The sequence below is a fragment of the Crocuta crocuta genome, unplaced genomic scaffold (genome assembly GCF_008692635.1).
Source record: "Crocuta crocuta isolate KB4526 unplaced genomic scaffold, BGI_CrCroc_1.0 scaffold83, whole genome shotgun sequence".
NCBI lineage: Eukaryota > Metazoa > Chordata > Mammalia > Carnivora > Hyaenidae > Crocuta > Crocuta crocuta.
This window is the reverse complement of record NW_027529638.1, coordinates 3,504,379-3,526,290: the sequence shown is the minus strand read 5'-3', so window position 1 is coordinate 3,526,290 and position 21,912 is coordinate 3,504,379. Positions and strand designations below refer to the sequence as shown.

The window sequence follows — 21,912 nt, the reverse complement described above, 5'->3', positions numbered from 1 at the left end:
TATTAATGTAAATCTGTGCTTTACATAAACAGTCTCCTCTGAGGTGCCTGGGCGGCTCAGCTGGTTAAGCACCAATTTCAGCTCAGGCCATGATCTCACAGTTCGTGAATTCAAGTGTCCCCGCCCCCCCAACCCCAGTCGGTCAGGCTCTGAGGGGGCCTGCTTCAGATTCTGTGTCTTCAGTCTCTCTCTGTCCCTCCCCCAACTCAGCCTCTGTCTCTCTTGCTCTAAAAAATAAACATTAAAAGGGGCGCCTGGGTGGCTCAGTCGGTTAAGCATCAGACTTCAGCTCAGATCATGATCTCATGGCTCGTGGGTTCGAGCCCTGCATCGTGCTCTGTGCTAACAGCTAGCTCAGAGCCTGGAGCCTGTTTCAGATTCTGTGTCTCCTTCTCTCTCTGACCCTCCCCTGCTCATGCTGTCTCTATCTCTCTCTCAAAAATAAATAAAACATTAAAAAATAAATAAACATTAAAAATAATTTTAAGTCTCCTTTGATGAGAAAATTTGTTTCTAATGTTTTTTGTTCCTCCTTCAGACAAGTAAAATGGGTGGGGTTTCGCTGATGCAAAATGTCATACAGTTGATTATGAAGCTTCTAATTGGGATAACTGTCTAGCTATGCGAAAACTTAAATCTTAAAAGAATGAAGCTTTAATAATGATAATAAAACGAAAACTCTTTGGGAAAACTGCCCCTCCTGAAGAAAATATTTAGCTATTTTTATTTAAAATTCCAATCTAGTGACTAGAACAAAAGCCAAAAACAACTGGTCTCTGGTTACCAGTTCACCTGGTAAGTCAGGGGACTTTAACAGGTTACTCTTGCTAGGTATAAATGAAGCATTTTCATAATCATCCACTCTTTTTCTTGTTTCTTTGTTTTTAAGTAGGCTCCATACTCAATATGGACCCTGAACTCATGACCCTGAGATCGAGTCACATGCTCTAATGACTGAGCCTGCCAGGCGCCCCTCATGATCTGTAATGAGACCAGGAAATGTTTCTGAAAGTAAAACTTTAAAGGCAATTTCAAATATTTTTGAAAATTTCTGAAACACACCAAATCATTTTCCCTATTAATATCCTTCTAATAATCTGCATGTTACTTTAGTGATTACCCAAAAGATACTAAAATTTCTCCATCTCCATTATGAAGCTGAAAAACAGGGTAAAGACAAAATCTTGCAGTAAAGACAAAAATAATATTTTGTTTCACTTTACCTTTAAAAGTGAACATTATTATAAGGGTGATGGCAATTAGTCAACCCTCCATGTAAGTTATTATCACTGAACTGTATACATATATGTAATCTGACAATCTGACCCCATTTCTCACTTATAATCAGTTATTCTTGCTACATATAAACAAAAATACTAATATACATATACCAATATTTACAACCTCTTAACCATCAAATAATACTGAAACTTAACATCAGTCCTAAATAAAATAACACTGCTTTCAGCCGACTTTTCATACATCAGAGAAAACATTTACTATGTACCAGAGTAGTATGTGTTGTGCTCCAAAAAAACCCAGAAACTCTCACTATACTGACATGGTTTTATTTTAATCTAAAGGCAAAATGCTTCGTTCCTATCAACTAAACTGCTGTAAATTTTAATACAATCAATCTTAGGAAATAAGTACCCTCAACTCTCTAAAATCATCTTCTACCAGTATCCCACTTTCAGTCTACTCTAGCCACTAAAGGCTTGCCATTCCTCAAACATACTAAGCAAATACTCCTCTCAGGGTCTTTACTCTTTACCAAAATTTCTCTTCCCCAACTTCATCCAAGTCTCTGCTCAAAAGTCTTAATATGAGGCCTTATTTGTTCACTTTCTACATATTAGTAACTCCTAATCAACTCCACTTTCCCTACACTCCTTTGTTTTGCCCCGAATTATTTAACAGCAACTATTTTTTGTCTATTGTCTCTTCTTCACGCCCCTAAAATACAGGTCTGAGACAGCACAGACTTTATTTTATTCACATCACTCTATTCTCAGGGCCTAGGACAGTGCCTGGCATAGAAACAATGTTTGATGAATATTTACGGAATAAGTAAACAAACCAATGAATCAGCAGCAATGATTTATATTCATTTGTACTGCCGAAGTTCAAAGTGGTTAGATCTTACATTTCACAAAATGCACCCAGCTTGTAAATAGTATAATGACATAGAGATCTCTTAACTTTGTCTATAGATGGCTACATTTGGATCCGGCACCCATCCCAGGTCCAGTTCTCTGCCACCAGAAAAGTAAGATGACACAGTAAGAACAGAGCTCTACACACAAAGGCTGCTAAACTGCAAAACCTCCTGAAAAGAGATCGTACAAATGGCGGACACATTTCTTAGTTTGTGTAGTCTACATTTCACTTGCATACTCTCTTTATAATCATATTTGTCCCTCAGTGGAGAAAGTAAAAATTGTCCCCTACAGCAACTGCCTTCACCAGCAACATAGCTTATCATGTCACTTTAAAAGAAGTTAAAAAAAAAATCCATTGTGAATAGTAATCACTATAGAAAGAATGTCTAATTGGAGGTATGTATTACTAGTACCCATCCTCTTTTTAAAACTCTTTCAGAGTTTATGCAAGACCTGACAGATGGAAGAATGAAATGGCCCGCTTACTTATTATGCATGTTCTATATGATACTTCAAGAAATAATTCAAACCACATGGGATGTGTATGTGCATGTGTGTTGTGTAAGATGGTGCTTCTGAAAAAATTCTATGTAAAAACCTAAAAATATAAAACTTCTTCTCAAAAGAAAAAAAAATTGAATTTTGAAGATGATGAAATGATTGATCTAGAAATACTACTTCAAATCTATAAATATTATTTCAAAAAGAGTCAAAACTGCTTCAGCTAGGTATTAGCAGTAAGTATTTATTACTATAAGGTAATTTTTTTAAGATTTCATTTTTTGTGGTTTTGTTTTTTCCATTTCACTTATTTTTATTTTTTGTTTCCAGTTTTTATTTAAATTCTTGTTAGTTAACATATAGCATAAGATTCGTTTCAGAAGTAGAATTTAGTGATTCATCACTTACATATAATACATATAAGGGCTCAGCATATCAAGTGCCCTTCTTAATACCCGTCATCCATTTAGCCCATCCCCCTACCCACTCTCCTCCAGCAACCCTCAGTTTATTCTCAGGGAGCCTGGGTGGCTCAGTCCATTAAGCATCTGACTCTTGCTTTCAGCTCAGGTCACAGTTCTCACAGTTCTCACAGTTCTGAGTTTGAACCCTACATCAGGCTCTGTGCTAACAGCATGGAGACCGCTTGGAATTTTCTCTCTCTCCCTCCCTCCCTCTCCTTCTGCCCCTCCCCAACTCATGATGTCTCTCTCACTCTCTCAAAATAAATAAATAAACTTAACAACAACAAACAGTCTCTTTTATGGTTTGCCTCCCACTCTAAAGATTTTTACTATTTTTAAGTAATCACTACAGCCAACATAGGTGTCACATGCTCCCAAGAACAAGAGTCACATGCTCCACCAACTGAGCCAGCCAGGTGCCCCATTATAAGGTAACTTTTATTGTTATTAGATAACTTTCAGGAAGTACCATGAGCCAGACATGTTACACGTATTAATTTATTCAGTTCAACAGTGCTATGATGTAAATATTTTACATCCATTTGACAGTTGAAGAACTTGGGGTACAATTGAGTAATTTGTCCAAATATATATATCTGGTAAATTTCAGAGTGGGGATTCATAGGCATGCACTAAGAGCTTGCACTTAGTATCTACACTACACAGTATGTAGGATACTGTCCACTAAAGGTATAATCCTAAAATGTTATGTTCGAAGAAAATATAAACCCTAAAAAAAAAAAATCACTGTAAAAAAAGTACAATACTCGTATATTAGCTTTGGTAATAACATATTCACAGATGTTTGACCACTCATTACTATATGATCGTAATTGCCTGAAGTGTTTTTTAAGACTAAAAAGTAATTATTATTAGGTTACTTTATTTTTTAATTTTTTAAATGTTTATTTATTTGAGGGAGAGAGAGAGACAGAGCGCAAGTGGGGGAGGGGCAGAAAGTGTGAGACAGAATTTGAAGCAGGCTCCAGGCTCTGAGCTGTCAGCACAAAGCCTGATGTGGCCTGAACCAATGTCGGACACCCAGACGACCGAGCCACCCAGGAGCCCCTAGGTTATGTTAAAAGTTAAGATAAAATCATTAAGAAAATTGTATGTAAAATTTTATACTTGTGCATTCTTTTATCATATTTAATGTACTACAGATAATTCATAAGCTGTTTGTAAGCATGATTTTGCAAACATAACCCAAAACTCACAGGAAAACTCATTCTTGCCTTGAATTTATAAAAAGCTGATCTAAATATGAAGTATGAAATTACATCATTTACTAAGGCACAATAACTTAGTACTGCAGACTTACATTTATACGATAGTGATGACACTTTTATCCATTAATAATGTGTATAAGGCATGAAAATCTGATACTAAATTATCAACGGGCAACTTCTCTTATTAGTTGTTAACCCCACCCAAGTGACCTCTCTGAAATACTCAGAAATGAAAAACATTAAATCTTCTAAATTCCCTCCACTTAAGATAATTAGAGATAAGAAAATAACTTTTGACATTGGGTACACTAACCAACCAACAACTAAAGCATTCTTTTTAAAAATAGGCACATTTTAAAACCTTTTTCAGCTCAACATATGGGACCTAGAATAAACATCCTAACACTCACTTTATCTTTGAGGCATATTCTAACAAAAGTGTTACCAACATAATTTGTAAACAACTCTTCAATGTGTATCCAACATTTCTTTATTAAAATAGAAGAGGTCATAACATCACAAGGAAATGAAAACAGAAGCCATCTGGGCCAACAGCTGCTTCTTACAGTGATAAAAAAAAATGTTTTAAAGAACACAAAACAAGAAAAAAATGTAATCAGTATGCAAATAACAATGAAAAATAATAATGTACGTGCTGTAACAATAAATAACTTTTCAAAACAAACATATTGAGTATTTTACTTCAAAAGAGTCACTTTGGCAGGCTATACAGTTATTCCTTTGCTCAAAAATTTTTTTGAATTCTTCCCAAGAAACTTTTTTTTACCAAAACCAATTTATAAAACACACCAATTTGGGGTAACTGGGTGGTTCAGATGCTCAGTTAAGCATTCAACTTCAGGCCGGGTCATGGTCTATCACACAGTTCAGGAGCTCCAGCCCTGTGTCGGGCTCTGTGCTGACAGCTCAGAGCCTGGAGCCTGCTTTGGATTCTGTGTCTCCCTCTCTCTCTACCCCTCCCCTGCTGGCGCTCTCTCACGCGCACGTGCTCTCTCTTTCAAAAATAAATAAAAATATATTTTAAAAAATAAAAAATAAATAAAACACACCAATTTGTAGATACGATAAGATCACAACAATCGTAACCCAATCTCTCGAGCTCAGCTTTAATACAAAGGAATTAGAACCCCTCTCAAATCCCCAGGAATTGTCCTATGATTGCTTCCAATGTATCCTCCTCTGTATCTTAAACCTCCTCGTCTCTCATTCTGACACTAGATGGAGGTACCTCATCTCACTCCACTTTCCTCCTTGCTCACTATACTGTGGCCACACTGGCCTCCTTTCTATTCCTTGAACACACCAAGCTCTTTCCCGTCTCGAGGTTTTTGTATTTATCATTCTCTGTGTCTGCAACACTCTTCTGGCTCTTCCCATGACTGGCTTCTTATTCTTAAGTCAATGTCACCCTCTCAGTCAGAAGAAACTTTCTTGACCCCCAATTTAAAGTAAAACCCTCGGGTGGCTCAGTCGGTTATAAGTGTCTGACTTTCAGCTCACGATCTCATGGTTGGTGAGTTGTAGCCCTGCATTAGCTCGCTGCTGTCAGCAGAGAGCACACTTCAGATCCTCTGTCCCTGTCTCTCTGCCCCTCCACCCCCACTCAAAAATAAACAAACATTTAAAAATAATAAAGTAAAACCCTTACCCCCCAGACACTCATCCTTTTCCCCCTGATTATTCCCTAGCACATCACCTTATTAATTTACACTGCTTATTTATGTATTTTGAGTTACCAGTCCCATTTGCTAGAATATAAGGTCCACAACACAAAGGACTTTGCTTTGCTTATCACTGTATTTTCAGGACCTAGGCCAGTACTGAGCACACAGCAGATGCTCAATAATGATAATGAACAAATAACTGCCCAGATGTTGGTATAGAAAATTCTGCCTGCCACTGCCAACTCTTTGTCTCCGCCACAGATTCTACAGGTGCTCCTCGATCTACAGGTTCCCTGCTATCCTAACACAGGCTCCATGGTCAACGCACATTACGGTGTTCTCTTCCTAGATCTGATCCCATACACGTCCTCTCCTATGCCTAAGCTCCTTCGCATATTTCATATCATGTTTTGTGTGCCTTTATGTTAGAAAATAGAGAACCGCCCTCTGTTACCAAGGCCTAGTACACAGTAAGAGATCAATAAATAGGCATCAACTCACATCTTGCTATCTCTGGGCTCTAGCACAAGTCACTCAGGAGAAGGGCAGCATCAGAAGATGATACTAAGAGGATATACCCTGATATACCATGAATTTACCCATCTCTCATAAAAGATAACAAAAATAATAAAATCTCCAGGGACTATGCTTGAACACACTCAATTATCTGTTTCCTAAATCCCTTCCCATGAGGTTCCATGATCTTTTACACAAGCAGCACACACCCATACACAAACACCAGCTCTGCTACCCTCCATATATGTCCAGACAAGCCTGAATTTACACATATACAAAGCATAAGCCATTTTAGTTTTCTTTCTCTTTTTAAACAAAAGACCTACATACTGTAAAAATTTCAAACAGTACAAGAGTGTACAGAGAAAACAATGATGGTTCCATTAAGCCCACTGCTGAGAGCAGTTTCTAAACCCCACACTATCCAGTCACACAAAAAATAAGCTTCCTAACTTAAAAACTATACTTCTGCATTGGTCTTACTATATCGGCTCTGAGAGCCACACATAAAGAGACATTTAACAACTTTTAAAAGCCCGTGCCCAAGGGGGTGAAGAGAGAGGCAATGTTCATGAAAGAAACATTTGAAGAAATGGCTTCCTACAGAATATCCACCAGATTCAAAGGGAAATGCAACTCAGTCACTTCTGTGAAAGGCTGTTATCCTTTGTTGTGCATGGCACTAAAAGAGAGAAGCAGAATCATTGGGTCAAATTTACAGAAACAAATTCTGACTGGCACAGAGAAAGACTGTACCTCGGGAGGCAGGGGGTTATCACATGATGTAACCTCTGGGACATTTCCTAGAAAGTCAAACCCTAACTAGAACTAAAGCAAAGAAAACCAAAATGTCTCATCAGTTAATTCTATCAATTATGTACATTAACAGGCAAACATAGAGGAAGCTTGATTGAGATTGCAATCCACTTTCCCATCTGTCCTCTATTATCATTATGATCATCAGTCAACAGCAACTGCACACAAACTGGGAATGCCAGCATGATCTTGAGTAAGTAAGACCCACAGTGGAAGGTTTTTTTTTTCCTGGTAAGACAGTTCACAATATAACAAAACATATGACCTATTTACACGTACTTAAACTATACTGCTGTGAAACCTAACATGAAGACCAAAAGTCTGTATTGTTCTCTGGTTCATGGGATTAAAAAAATTGTAACTAGTTCTTTTTAACACGTTAACCACTTTGATTTAGCAATGAGGTATAAAATAAAACCAAGCATAGTCAAAGATTGCTAAAAAAGTCTTTGGTAAATTCAAAATTGATTACTAAATTTATAATATTAAAATATTATAATTAGTATGTCAACTTCAGTTCTCTCTTTGTCACAAAGATACTTAAAACACTGTAAACAGGGGAGCCTGGGTAGCTCAGCCAACTGAGTAGTCCACTCTCAGTTTCGGCTCAAGTCATGATCTCACAGTACATGAGGTCAAGCTCCAAATCTGGGGGTTTTAGGGGGGAGTCTACTTGGGAGTCTCTCTCTCCTGCTCTTTGCCCCTCCCCCACTCAAGGGCATTGTGCTCTCTCTCTCTCTCAAAATAAATAGAGAAGATTTAACAAAAATCAAATAAACCACTGTAAACAGAACTAAACCCTGACTGTCATTTATTTACAAAAGGAATTTGACCTATGGTGACTGAACTCTGAAAACTGAGAAAAAGACTGATGGTTGAAGAAAAGTAGATCTACCACGTTATTTAGTCAATGACAGTTCCAATGTAACTTAGCCTTAGCCTTTTTTGCTGAAATGATCTAACAAAAGATCCATAATAAAAATTTTTTTTAAAAAAATGTCATACATGATTCCCAAATATTAGTGTACAAAATGGAACACAAATTGTAGATAAGAAATATCCAGATAGCATGTGAGAATCTTTAAACATCCTGCATTCAAAGTCTAGGGCCTGGAACCTATATTTGTAAAATCTCTTAGGTTGGCTTTGATAATTACTTTGGAAAGCAGTCACATTTTTTTCTTAATAATCTCAGTTATTCCCATTTATACAAGTCTTTGATTCTTCAGCATCTATTCTCTCTTTACACACGAGGGGTTCCTGGGTGGCTCAGTTGGTTAAGCATCCAACTTCGGCTCAGGTCATGATCTCACGGTTTGTGGGTTGGAGCCCTGAGTCGGGCTCTGTGCTGACAGCTAGCTCAGAGCCTGGAGCCTGTTTCAGATTCTGTGTCTCCCTCTCTGTGTGACCCTCCCCTGATCATGCTCTGTCTCTCTCTCAGGAATAAATAAGTCATTTAAAAAAAAGAAAAAGAAAAAGAAAAAGAAATACACACATGGGAGATTACCCCCAAAAAAATAAATAATTAATTTTAAAAAAAGAAGAAGAAATACATTCACAAACTTGGCCATCAGTAGTTAAAACTGACATCTATTCCCAGAAACTAGAGTATACTGGTTAAAAGCATGATTACTACTCTGTTTGACTGGTTTCAAATTCTAAGCCTAATCAATTACCATCTGTGTAACTGGGCATGTGATTTAACTTCTTCCTCCCTCGGTTTCTTCACCTATAAATCAGAGATTTAAAATCATACGTCCTCAGAGGGTCATTACAGGGATTAAATACTGAAACATGAGCAAAATACTTACAGCAAGGCCTTGACAAGGACTCTATAAATGTCAGTATATTTACATTACCATTTTTATTATTATTACTATTTAATATAGGAAAGAAAGGAGACCCAAGCAAGTTGGTATAGTCAAAAATTTGGAAGAGCACCTGGTATACAAATGTGCCTTGAAAGATGGATAGAATTTTAGAGGTAAGAAGAAAACAAAGGTAGTAAGCACAAAAAATTAAGAGACCAAAAAGTTAAAGACTTAAGGGTTCATAATGGGCATTTTGGACCATAAGCTCATCTGTATTAAGAGGGCCCATTTATAAGCAGCCTGGATGCCAGGCAGAGGAATAAAGCAATAATTCAACAGATAACACGAAGCCCTTAACAGTTCTTCACTAGAGCAATAATGCATTAAATGCAGGGTTTTAAAATTCCTGGTTGGGCAACTTGCCAGCCTGAATATGAAGAACTGAACTGCAAGGGGATAAGCCACTGATGAAGTCTGGAAACACCTGTGTCTACTAAAATACTGAAGTATCACTCTGAAAATTGGGTATCAGTAACCAGAATCTTCCAGGATGGATAGAGTTACATATAAACATAAATGCCTACTATAAAAAGACCAGAAGAACTATTTGTAGAATATTTGGAAGTCAGTAGCATAGAGATACTTCAAGAGAATATTCAAAATCATGAAAATGACACGCAAAATAATGCTTTTACCTTTGTATAAACTTCTTTCTCCAGAACATCTCTCAGGGTCCCTTGTTAAGGGAGAAAGCATTTGTTTTCTAAAGGACATTTGTCTTCCACTACCTTTTCCCAAGAAGAAAAATACTTTCAGAACATATCCACAACCTCCTCTGGCCAGCATTATACAACCTTACTAAAATTATTAATTTTGCCACCTATAAAAGTTAAAATCTCAGAAATCATTTGTGAATCCTGAACTAATAAGTGGATCCTCAACAGAACCAAATCACAACACTAAGTCCCTGACAGAACTAAGGGTAAATGGCATTCAATTGTTAATGTCATTAAAATTAAATTTTAGTGAATCAAAACTGACCCAAGACAATTATCATGAAGAACAATGCCCATTGTGAAATCAATTTTTGGATCCTGGAAAAAAATGTTTAACAAGTCATAGAATTCAAATAACAAATGGTACAAATTCTTACCTTGTTCCAAACTCTTCTCATCATATATTTTTTAAAAATTCTATTTTTGAATAATCTCTATGCCCAACATGGGGCTTGAACCCACAACCCTGAAATCAAGAGTTGCATGCTCCACTGAGCCAGCCAGGTGCCCCTCTTCTCATCGTATTTAAAAATGTATAGCAACACACTAAAGGGAAATTCCACATCCCCCTTTTAACCACATAAAATACAAACATCCCTGGCATCCTTACTCTTTTTGTCACCAAGGTTACCAACACACACAGTCTGCTGTTCAAACCAAGGTAAAATGAAGAAATCTATTGTTAGTATGCCTTCACAATATCTGAGTCACTATGGTGTGGAACACTTAACACTTCAGTTAAGCTCTACTGGCTAATAAAGGTTGATAATGAAAACACAGTGAGTCTGCTAGGGGTGAGTTTTACAATGTCGGAGGCCATACTGAACAGCTCATAATGGCATGTCTCCTTGTTATATCATTTAAAGGGAGCTAGAAAAGAATGGGATTTGAAATTTCACAATGTATTGGGCTCCAGGAGAAACTCTAGAAGTAACAACCCTGAATCTATTAAATGTGATTTGCTTAAACTTTCCAGAAAGTCTATGACAGGGCAATATGCCAAAAAAACAAACAAAATCTTTCACCATGTAATTGGAAGTAATATGTTAACATTGAGAGGAAATCCGTTTGGAAATAGGAAATAAGAGTTTTAAAAAATAGGAAATAATTAATAAAAGTAACTGTTAATCAAAACTCTGCCAGACAAAATTCAAAGACGACCATCCCTAGAAATTAATGATATCATTTACAGAAGAGTAGCACATTTTTATTTCATATGTTCAAGCAAATGGGAAACAACGAACCTCTTAAAAACAGAAACTCCTCAGTAGAATACTTGTGATTAATCCTATAAAAAAGAGAAAAGTGGAAATAGGCCCATCTGATTAGAAAAGATGAAAGTCTGTTGAAACATGTGCTAGCAAAGGTATGAGGAAATCAGCATTCTCATATTGTGGGTAGGAGTGCCTCTATAGAGCTATTTGGCACTATCAATCAAAATCATTAATGTATATAGCCCTTTGACTCAGCAATTCCATTTCTAGGAATTTATCTGATAGAGATTTCATATATATGCAACGTACATAAATGCAAAAATTACACTGCAGTGTCAGTAAAACACCAGAAACAACCTATCAATAGGAGCCAGTTTAATAAATCATGACAAATCCAAACAATACAACTATATAAAGAGAATGAAGATATATTTATTAATTTGGGGTTAAGTGAAAAAAACAAAAGGCCAAAAAATATACAGTTTTTAAGGATACTATTTGTACTGAAAACGAGGGTGGAAAGGATATATATGTATATACGTGTACCTATACAGATCATTTCTGAAAGTATACACAAGAAACTGCTAACACTGGTTGCTTTCCAGAAGAGGAAATGAATGCCAGGAAAACAGGAGACTCTCCTTTATATGCTACTGTATCTTTGGAATTTCAAACCATATGAATGTATTACCTAAAAAGAAGCATAAACTAACCAAATTTCAAAGGAAGGAAAGGGTAAAGGGTTAAGACGACTGCCTGAGTACCAAATGTGACCCAGTAAATGCACGCTCCACTGTGGCCTTTTTTTAAATTGTCTCTTTTCTCCATCTAATGTGGCTCTTTTCCATTTCTTCCCGTTAACCTTCCCAGTCCATTTTCCTCTTCATCATGTAGAACTACCATGGACACGGACTGTAACTATCTAGTCCTGCTGGGAGTACTAAATGCCAAAGAAGTTGATGGACTTTGTTCCAGTAATCCTCACACAAAATGGGCAACATCAACAGCTGTAAAAGAAATGCTTACACAAGGGCAGAAAACGCCACTCATGTAAAACAAGAAAAGAAAATGAGATGGGGAAAGATAGCACAGTGAACATATGGTTTCACAATATTATAAAAAATTCTTCCAAATCTAACTTTTTTTTAATGTTTATTCATTTTTGAGAAAGGGAGAGAGAGCGCTGGGGAGGGGCGAAGAGAGACGGAGACAGAAACAGAAGATCCGAAGCTGGCTCCCACCTGACAGCAGAGAAATCAATGCCGGGCTCGAAGTCAAAGAACTGTGAGATCATGACCCGAGCTGAATTCAGACGTTTAACTGACTGAGCCACCCAGGAGCCCTCCAAACCTAACTTTAAACACTCATTCAATACTGTCCTCTCTGTATATTCATAGTTTATTACCAAAAAAAAATCTTAATTAAAACAGGATACCTGTGCTAGAAAAGTTATGTTCCCACTTTTGTAATTTAAAAACCAAACCTGCATTCCCAACAGGGCTACTGAGTGCCTCTGCACCTAGAATGCCTAAGTTAAGGGTCATCAAGGTCACTACTCATTGCTTAAACTAATTTTTTTTCCTCTTCTCATTTCCTTATGTCATTTATTTACAAATGCATACAAATATTAATATATCACATGCTAGGGTCTTGTTCTGTCATGTTTGTATTATATTGTATTATACAGTCAATACTTCTATATCTCAAAAATTTAAATAAAGCCTAGAGTCTCACCTACTAAAAACGAACATAATTATCCCTTGTCAGACACCAAAGAAACAACCCCTTTTTTGCCCAGAGCGATGTCTGCTTCTAGATTATGTAACTGATATTAGATTTTTTTCCTCCGTGGAGTTGTAACTGGGGGCCGCAAGTCTCATGGTATATGAGAATCTGGGTAGGAACTACTACAGAAAGGGAATTTTGGATGAAGACAATCAGTTAACTATGCATTCACATTTGCAACCTGACCAACAACTATCATAAAGAAAAGTTCTTTGCCTTCAAAGTTCTCAAAAATAACTGAAAATAAGTCCATAGTCTTCAATATTCTCAGTTTAAGTAGATATTATACCTAATCGATGAGTAGGTGAGCAAGTTATCTAAAAATCTCCTTTACTTAGGTTTAAAGTGTTATTCTTCGCCCAATCTCTACGATATTGTTTCCTCCCATCAGACACAGATAGCCTATGGACCAGTAAAAGCCCTCTTCCTTTAACAAAGAACCTTCCAAAATGCCCAACGTTCATTAAAACTAAAAAAATTAAGCCCCACTTTTCTAAAACTACGTATTTACAACAAAACATAGTGATAAGATTTTTCATTTCTTTTCAAAAAACAAACCAAAACATCTTCAGAATTATCTGGAGATTCTTTGCCCTTGTGACCACAATGACAGAAAAATCACAGCACGGAAAAAAAATCGGTCTCTGTGCCCCACACGAAAGGTAATTAATATTTTTAAAGCAGAAGGTGAACATACATGTGAAATATACATTATGTAGTTATACAAACTAAATCATTAACTTTCCAACTTGGCATAACGACAGCGTAGCTGGAAGGGAATGTAAAAGAAAATACTCAACAGCTTAAAATTAACAATGGGCCCATTTATTCAAGGTAGGATGGTTCTCCCATTTCAGCCTAAGATGACTGAAAGTCTCTCTCTGTCCTCCTCTAGGAGGGAAACTCTGCAGCTGGCCTGTCTGGAGAAGCACTAAACTATATTCACAGCTTTGCTCAGGGTCAAGCCACGGCAAGAAAAGTCTTCATCTTCACTTTGCACTGAAAACCAACACAGAGAAATGTTGACTTTGAGGTGTTCAAATTTCCTCCTTCAAGGATCATTTCAATTAATTTCTCCTGTAGGAAGCTGACCCCACAAATATAAAAGATTTAGGCCTACTGAAACTGAGAAACACTTAGCTGTATCTTTGTAACTGTATCAATTATTGTTTTGTGACAGGTGTAATGACCATGTCTAGTACTGTACTTATTTCTTTTCTCCCCAACCATTTCCCAGTATTTTTTATCTTCTTAAGAGGCTTCCAGGAACTATTCCGATAACTGCTGAATGGATGAATTCTTAGCAAAATATTTCACAGCTCTTTTTTCTGTTCTGTCTTATACTCCCAACCAGACCTCCATACTCCAGAAAATAGTAAATTTCCTCTGCTTTTCAAATCCAGCTAAAATCTTATCTGAGCTGGTAACAATTAATCTTCCCCTAACTCTTGAGAATCAAAATCATTATTATTACTTGTATTAAATTATCTGACCTCATTCTTACCTGCTAAAGAAACAATGTAGATGTGTTTATGGAGAATTGCAAGATCATCTTCAGGAAACCCAAATACTGACTATGTAAGGAACAAACTCTAACATCATAAATCAGAAAACAACATACAGCAGAGTATTGTAACTTTAGGATGCCATACTTAATAATAATATATCATCCCTCCTGGAATTCCATCATGAGGAACATCAACTTGCCAAAATACAGCCTTAAATTGTGCAAGAAGTCTCCTATTTCTTCTTATAAAATATACTGGCTAAGACCAATAACCCACACCGCTACAATGAAACCCACATTCCATGGCTTCAAGGCAATTCCATAAATATAGGGTCATAAAAAGGCAGCCTACAAACTCCTGTAGCCAGCACTCCATTTTAAAAATAGGAAACTGAAGACAATGACATGTGATTATACAGTTACAGCAATCTGAAGATCTTTTAATAAGTTTGCAGGAATTACCAATGTTGTCTTAGAAACCCACCTACTAAAAAAGAATGCAAAAATCATACAATACAGGTAACGGGCAAATTTGTATGAAATGTTAAAATTATATAATGTACATGCTTTAATACACAGAGTCAGATTCAGCACATTCATACGCTAGTAACAAAATCTCAAAACAGAATGTTCAAGTTCCAGCCAATGGCCTATTTATCACAAATACATCTGCTGTTACAGAGCCCCAATGTTATAAGGAAACAAACAGCCCTGTGGAGTTCAACATAGCCAATACCTAAACAGAGGAAAACTGTATACTTCTGAACTCTAAACATAAACATGCAGATTCCGAACTAAGCACAAACTCGTGGGGTTTTTTCTTGTTCATTTCCAATAAACTCTAAGTAAACAATATACACATAACTCCTACATTACCCACAATTTTGGGGAATTTGATATTTCAAGTCTCTAAATAATTTTTCTTTTTAATTTTATAATAACATTATTGTAAAAAATAACTAAAAGAACACTATGTGCCAGACCTTGCTAGGAATTTCATATATACTATTAAAATAAGGGAATCACTAAATTATATGTCTCAAGGCATGCTGTCAAGTTTCAATTACTTGATGTTATTAATTAAAAAACCCAGTGACCACAGAAATACATCCCAATAATTGTACATAATTATTAAAGCAGAATAAATACAACCAGGGAACTAAGGAAGATGAGGTATAACATTACTAATCTTACTACAATATAAATTAGTTACTAGGCACACATCTCTATTAGGCAACACTCCAAAGCATGTTTAAGCTGAACCTCACAAGGGGTTAAAAATAACTACAATGAAAGCCAACAGCCTAACAGCACAGTTGAGCCAAAATTCCCTTCCCTCCCCCCCTCCCCTTCCCATCCTCTCCAGTCCAGAATGAATTGCATGCCCCACTGCACAAGGCCCAAAAAGGTCACAGGAGATGGCAGAGACTTTTGTAAGAGAACAGAAATAACTCAGCAGCTTTGTTACCGTAGTCTCTTTTAATCAGTATGTTCAAAATCCTTTAATTAGCACTCTGTCTACACAAGGAAAGCATTTCTTCTGTGCCAGGGGAGGGCACACACGTATGTACACAGTGTTCTGTTGTATCACCATCACAACATGGAGCTAGGCCTCAATGTCTGCCAGGGAACTGAAGCACAGAAAATTCTTTTACCGGCATGGCACCACAAAACTTACACATTCCATTTGCATTTCTATTACCAAACACCGAAGTGATGATTTAGTTTGTTTCATTAGGTGTCAATTTGTTCTGGACATTTTCTCCAACAAAAACAGATGCATTTGAAACGAAACAATAACTCTCTTTAGTCCATTATCTATAAAGCAGGATGTTCAAACTTAATATAAATAATGTTAACGGAACATAAAAACAAGACAATATTCAAATATCATTCCTGTCCTCAAAAGAGATCTTCAGTTAAGAGGGAAAAAAAACCTGCCTTGCTCAAACAGGAATAAATAAGACACATTATCACATGGACGTTTTCCATTTAAAATTTCATCCAACCATAGAGTCTTAAAACTTAGAGACTGGGTTACATATATGTATTTCCTTATAAAATCTGGTTAACTGGAATCAAGACAGAAACTGGTGGTAAAGCTAACTATTTAAAAACAATAAAATAAACTGTTTAAAAAAATCCACAGCCAAGAAACAAGGAAAACTCTATTAGTAAACTATTTATTCTAGAGAGGTTTTTAAGTGTGACAAATTTATTTTTAATCTTTCAAAATCAAGTTGTACATATATACATTGTTGGAAGCAGTGTGTGTATATATATATATATATATATATACATATGCATCTATAATTAAAACAATAACCTCCTAAATATTACAGAAACAATCTGATTAAAGAAACCATCCACAGGGGCGCCAGGGTGGCTCAGTCAGTTAACTGCCTGACTCTAGATTTCAGCTCAGGTCATGATCTCGAAGTTTGTGAGTTCCAACCCTGTGTCGGGCTCCACACTGGCAGCGTGGAGACTGCTTAGTATTCTTTCTCTCCCTCTCTCTTTGCCTCTCCTCAGCTCTCTCTCTAAGCAAATAAAAAAAAATTTATAAAAGAAGGGGCATTTGGGTGGCTCAGTTGATTAAACATCCGACTTTGGCTCAGGTCATGATCTCACAGTTCATGAGTTCCAGCCCTGCATCAGGCTCTGTGCTGACAGCTCAGAGCCTGGAGCCAGTTTCAGATTCTGGGTCTCCCTCTCTCTCTCTGCCCCTTCCCCACTTGCACTCTGTCTCTCTCTCTCTCAAAAATAAACATTTTAAAAATTTTTTTTAAAAAGAAGAGACAATCTATAGATAAAGTTTATTATTAGGGAAGCAACATAGCATAACTACTTGAAAGCCAGCTCTTCCACACCAGCCACATAAGCTCATAGCACAGTTTTGTACAATGAGACTAATAGCACTATTCTGCAGGTTTACATGAGAATTAAATGAGATGATGCATGTAAAAGCACCTGGCAAAAATCCGAAAGTTTGCTGGCAAGGCTGCTGTGGGGGGAGGGGGAGATAAGTATTTTCATCCATTGCACAAAACTGTAAACTGGCACATCAAAATTATATATGTGTGTGTATATGTGTGCATACACACACATACAGCTGACCCTTGAATTTGGGACTGGGGCACTGATTCCCCCATGCAGTCGAAAATCCACATAACACTTCTGACTCCCCCAAAACTTAACTATCCAAATATCCTACTTTTCACTGAAAGCCTTGCTAATACCACAGTCAATTTACACATATTTTGTATGTTATATATACTGTATTCTTATATTACAGTAAGCTAGGAAAAAGAAAATATGGAGAAAATCATAAGAGAAAATATATTTACAGGATGGGATATATATTTATTTTTTTTAATTCCCATGTAAGTGGACCTGCACAGTTCAAATCTGTGTTGTTCAAGGGTCAACTGTGTGTGTATACGCATACATTTAAAAATTATGTATATATGGTACCCATTACCACACTGTATGTAATAGCAGTACTAGAAATCATATAAATGCCTTTCAAAAAGGGACTGGTCATATAAATGCTACTTCTCTACAAGAGATTTCTATATAGTTATTTTAAAAAAGAAAAAAACTCTAGGGAAAGTTCTCTATGGTAAATTACTGAGAACACAAGCATGTGCACTATAGTACCATCTTACTAAAAAGGGAGTGGATATTTATATTTATTTGACTATGGGGAAAAAAAGCCCTCTGGAATGTTATACAAGTAAAAGTAATTAATACCAATAATTACCCACTGGTGATAAAAGTGAAACAATGCTCAACACAGTCAAGCCTCAAAAAGCATCATCGTCATCATCATAAAAATATATCCTCAAACTGGATACACAGAATATATTCAAACTAAATCCATAGTGAAGTAAAGAACCAAATCTCAAGATCCAAGCCCTTCAATTCCTCTTCAAAGGTAAGTAGCTTTTGGCAATTTTACTGATGGCTATCATCTTCACCAGAAAGTGAGCTGAGGAAATAACACCAGAAACAGTCATTTTATTCGGCACTGATCAACAGTTTTTAATTAGCTTTTGGAGCTGAAAAAGACCATGAAAAGCCCATAGTGCAACCTTCTAATATTACAGATGAGGAAACGAAGGTCCAGAGAATTCCCCAAATTAGTGACAGTTCAAAAATTTGATGTTTGCCCCCTAGTTAAATGCTTTCCATTATCCTTATTAATAGGCGGAGGAAACTGAAAATAAGCTTAAGTGAAATCCATTATCCTTGCTAAATTCCCTCCCCGCTGCATCCTTGATTATACATAACTAAGTTTGCTAAGACCAAATCCCATAAGCAATTGTGATGAGTACAGGTTATCCAGAGAATTCAACAACTCAGCCCTGAGGTTTCCAGGACTAAGCATTCAATGAACATCTGTAAAAAAAAAAATCTGTGAAGTTTGCTTACATTAGAGATTGTCAGAGGCATGTTGAAATCCTTGCCACCTTGCAGCCGGAAACCCCAAGGAGCTGGGCCAACCAAGGATACACTGTAGTTGCTCATGGCTCTAATGGCTCAAAGTTCAATCCCAAAAATGAAAGAAACTGTGAAAGAAAAGTAAATGGTTAACAAAAATGATTATTTGGAACCCTATTCCATACTTAAGTGTATTTAATATAAACTCAACAAAATTATGTTCAGTATTGTGTCTTGGAGGGGATGAGAAGATGTAGAGGCTAAGTCTATATTAAGTTCTAAGAAAAGGAATCTATGAGCTAACATACAATTTCCAAACTGATGCCAATTTCCATAGTCTAAAAATTCCGTATCAGGATATACTTCAGCCTTGATCAGTTTTACAAATTGCTACAGTACAATTTGTGGCTTCTTGCATACAGACTTTAACTGAAAGTACTTTACAACACTTCATTATATACAGGAGAAAGAACAAGAATTTATTTCAGGTTTAATTCAAAATGATTTTCCCCTTCCCTCTACCTCATACATTCTTTTGCCTGCAGTTGGCAAGAGTCCGTAAATTCTAAGCTACTTTCATATATGAAAAGGAGTGGAAATCTGCAGACTCTCATTCATGCCTTCTACATACAAAATTCCTTAAAACAAGTTGTTTCTTAATGCACAAAACTATTCTCCAATCATAAACAGCAACTTGCATTTCTTCTTCTAGGGACATGGTGTTTTCCACACGGAGAGTAATATTTACTTTTCTTTTAGACCGGCGTTCATAGGTAACACTCTCGCCCAATACTTCAGTGAGAAACAGCTTTTTTGTGTTATACGCACCGTATCAGGCAAATTAGAGAGTGAGCATTACGCACACAGTGAATAAGACTGACTAAATGCAGGGAGTGGGGGAATATGAAGTTAATCTTAATGCATGAAAGGGAAGCAGAGCTGTAGAAAACAAGCAGCACTTCAGAGCTGTCTTCTTTGTTTTGCTGTAAGTGTGCTTATAAAGACTTTAATGGTTGTACTTTACTAGGATTAAAAAAAAAAGTGTGACCTCACTTTTTGGCCAAACTGTGACCAATAGTTTGGTATTGCTTGTTATGATGGTTATGTGTGGGTGGGAGAAACTGGGAGGAATGGATATTTTCTAAAATTCAATCTAGGAAACATTCCCTCTTTCAAAATATTAAAAATATAACAAATGTAGAATTTAAAATGTATAACCAATTTTTTAAAGCTGTTTAAGACACACTTCCTTGGCAAATCTGTGCTGTGTGACTAAATCACCACCTTATATTACTTGTCTTAAAATATTTTTCCATTTTTTAACCCATTCAAAATGTTGATTAATATTAATATTGGCAGATGTAGGTATCTGAACCACTGGGTATATTAAAAGCAAACAGATTACATCTTCTTAGAGTGGGAAAATGAGGCAAAACTTTCAAGTGAAGCCTGGTTCTTTAAAAAAATAAAATAAAATAAATAAAACCACTGAAAATCTGCACTGCATCTACCCAGAAATGAAATGAGCTTTTCCACTAGCATGGTAGTACACATTCAGTACTGATGTAACAAGCACAGGGCACTAAAAAGATCCAATAGTCACGCCAGAAGTCAAACTGTGAACAACGAATAGTAGAAAGATAATAAAAAGCCACACATAATTGAATTGCTTTCCCACTATAATAAAAGATTTTCATAGAACTCATAGAGAAAGACGGTTTTGACGCTAGTATATGATACAAACCAGCAGTATGAGAAGCCAACTGATACCTTATAGGCAGCCTGCCCCCCTCCTTTTTTAATCTTTAACTTGTATCAAGAGAAGAATGTGAAAGTTAGGCTCAACTTCCTCTGTCCCCATTGTTCCCTACAAGAAAATGTATGTAGTTTAATACATACCTAACTATGCGCATGCAACTTCCCTTTACTTGGGAGTTTCCATCCTGACTTCTTCGATTTGTTAAAATTTCTAGCACTGGCCACAGTATACATAGAACCAGTGTCATTTAATGCCTAGTATTCTCCCTCTGTTAGCTTCATTTGCGTTACAACATTCCGATCCCTTAGCAATGGGATATATTATTGGCCTTTTCCAGGTTTCCTGCGTCTGGTTACTAGCGCCCAAACTCCTCCTAAAATACTAAGCCGGCAGCAAATTATGAGCACTCTATTCTGCTTTCAAAGACGAAGAAAATGTTGGAACTTCTGAACAGTTTCGGGATTTTCTTTTTAGTAAAAGTCTAAACAATGTCCTCGCCCTAGTACTTGGGAAGGAAGCTTCGTATTTCTCACACTTGGATCCCGGCTTCTCCGGTGAGTGGGAAGGGGGAAAGGAGAATTCCGAGCGGCCAGAAAGGTCTGAAATTCAAGAGCAGGATCTTGAGATTTTCTTTTCCCCCAAACTGAGATATAATGGGGGGTAGGGCTTTCGAACTCAAGCCACAGGCACAGGACGAAAGCAGACGAGACAGCTTTCCAAGCAGAGGTTCACGCCTAGTCCTGTTTGCCAAATAAGGCTCCCGAGCCGGCTGTTTCCGCGGTAGGCAGGTCCCACGTCCTCACGGTCAGGAAGGCGGACTCGGGATAGGATCTGGCTATCACACCCTAGACCTGCCCTGCCCGACGCGGCCACGAACTGTCTCCTGGCTCTGCCCTGTCCAAACGCCCTTCCTTTTTCCACTCATCGTCAAATGCACTGAAGTCACAGTCTTACGAAAGCCCCAACAAATATTAATACATCTGACGATCGTGACAGGCTTTTTTTAAACCAGCTTTATTTCTGGTCCACGGATGTTTCCCCAAACAGGTTACACAACTGTAAATATCTGGGGGGAAATAAACACTTCTCAGCGAGAACGCAAACCAAAAATAACACGCCTTTCCCGCTCAGTCCAGCTCCCTCCACCCCAAAGAGGTGCGCGCAGGGCGTGGGGGNGAGCCGGGCGTGCGGGCTTGCGGAGGCGAGCTGAAGCCGGGCCAGGGAGACAGCTGAGCTCCCGAGTT

General features: G+C 37.1%; 1 protein-coding gene across 4 annotated transcripts in view; it reads right to left on the bottom strand.

Moving 5' to 3' along the window:
- The window catches only part of PDLIM5 (PDZ and LIM domain 5), a 220,487-nt gene extending 199,141 nt beyond the window's left edge, over nucleotides 1-21,346 (bottom strand). Inside the window, exons 1-2 of one of the 4 annotated variants that reach the window (XM_077762326.1) lie at nucleotides 20,809-21,346; nucleotides 18,901-19,037 (exon numbers count right to left, since the gene is read on the bottom strand). In XM_077762326.1, coding sequence (XP_077618452.1) covers nucleotides 18,901-18,996 — 96 coding nt within the window. In that variant the 5' untranslated portion in view covers nucleotides 18,997-19,037; nucleotides 20,809-21,346. The remainder of the gene's footprint in view (nucleotides 1-18,900; nucleotides 19,038-20,808) is intronic. The other 3 variants (XM_077762324.1, XM_077762323.1, XM_077762325.1) reach the window with 3 other exon arrangements.
- Nucleotides 21,347-21,912: the final 566 nt, after the last annotated feature.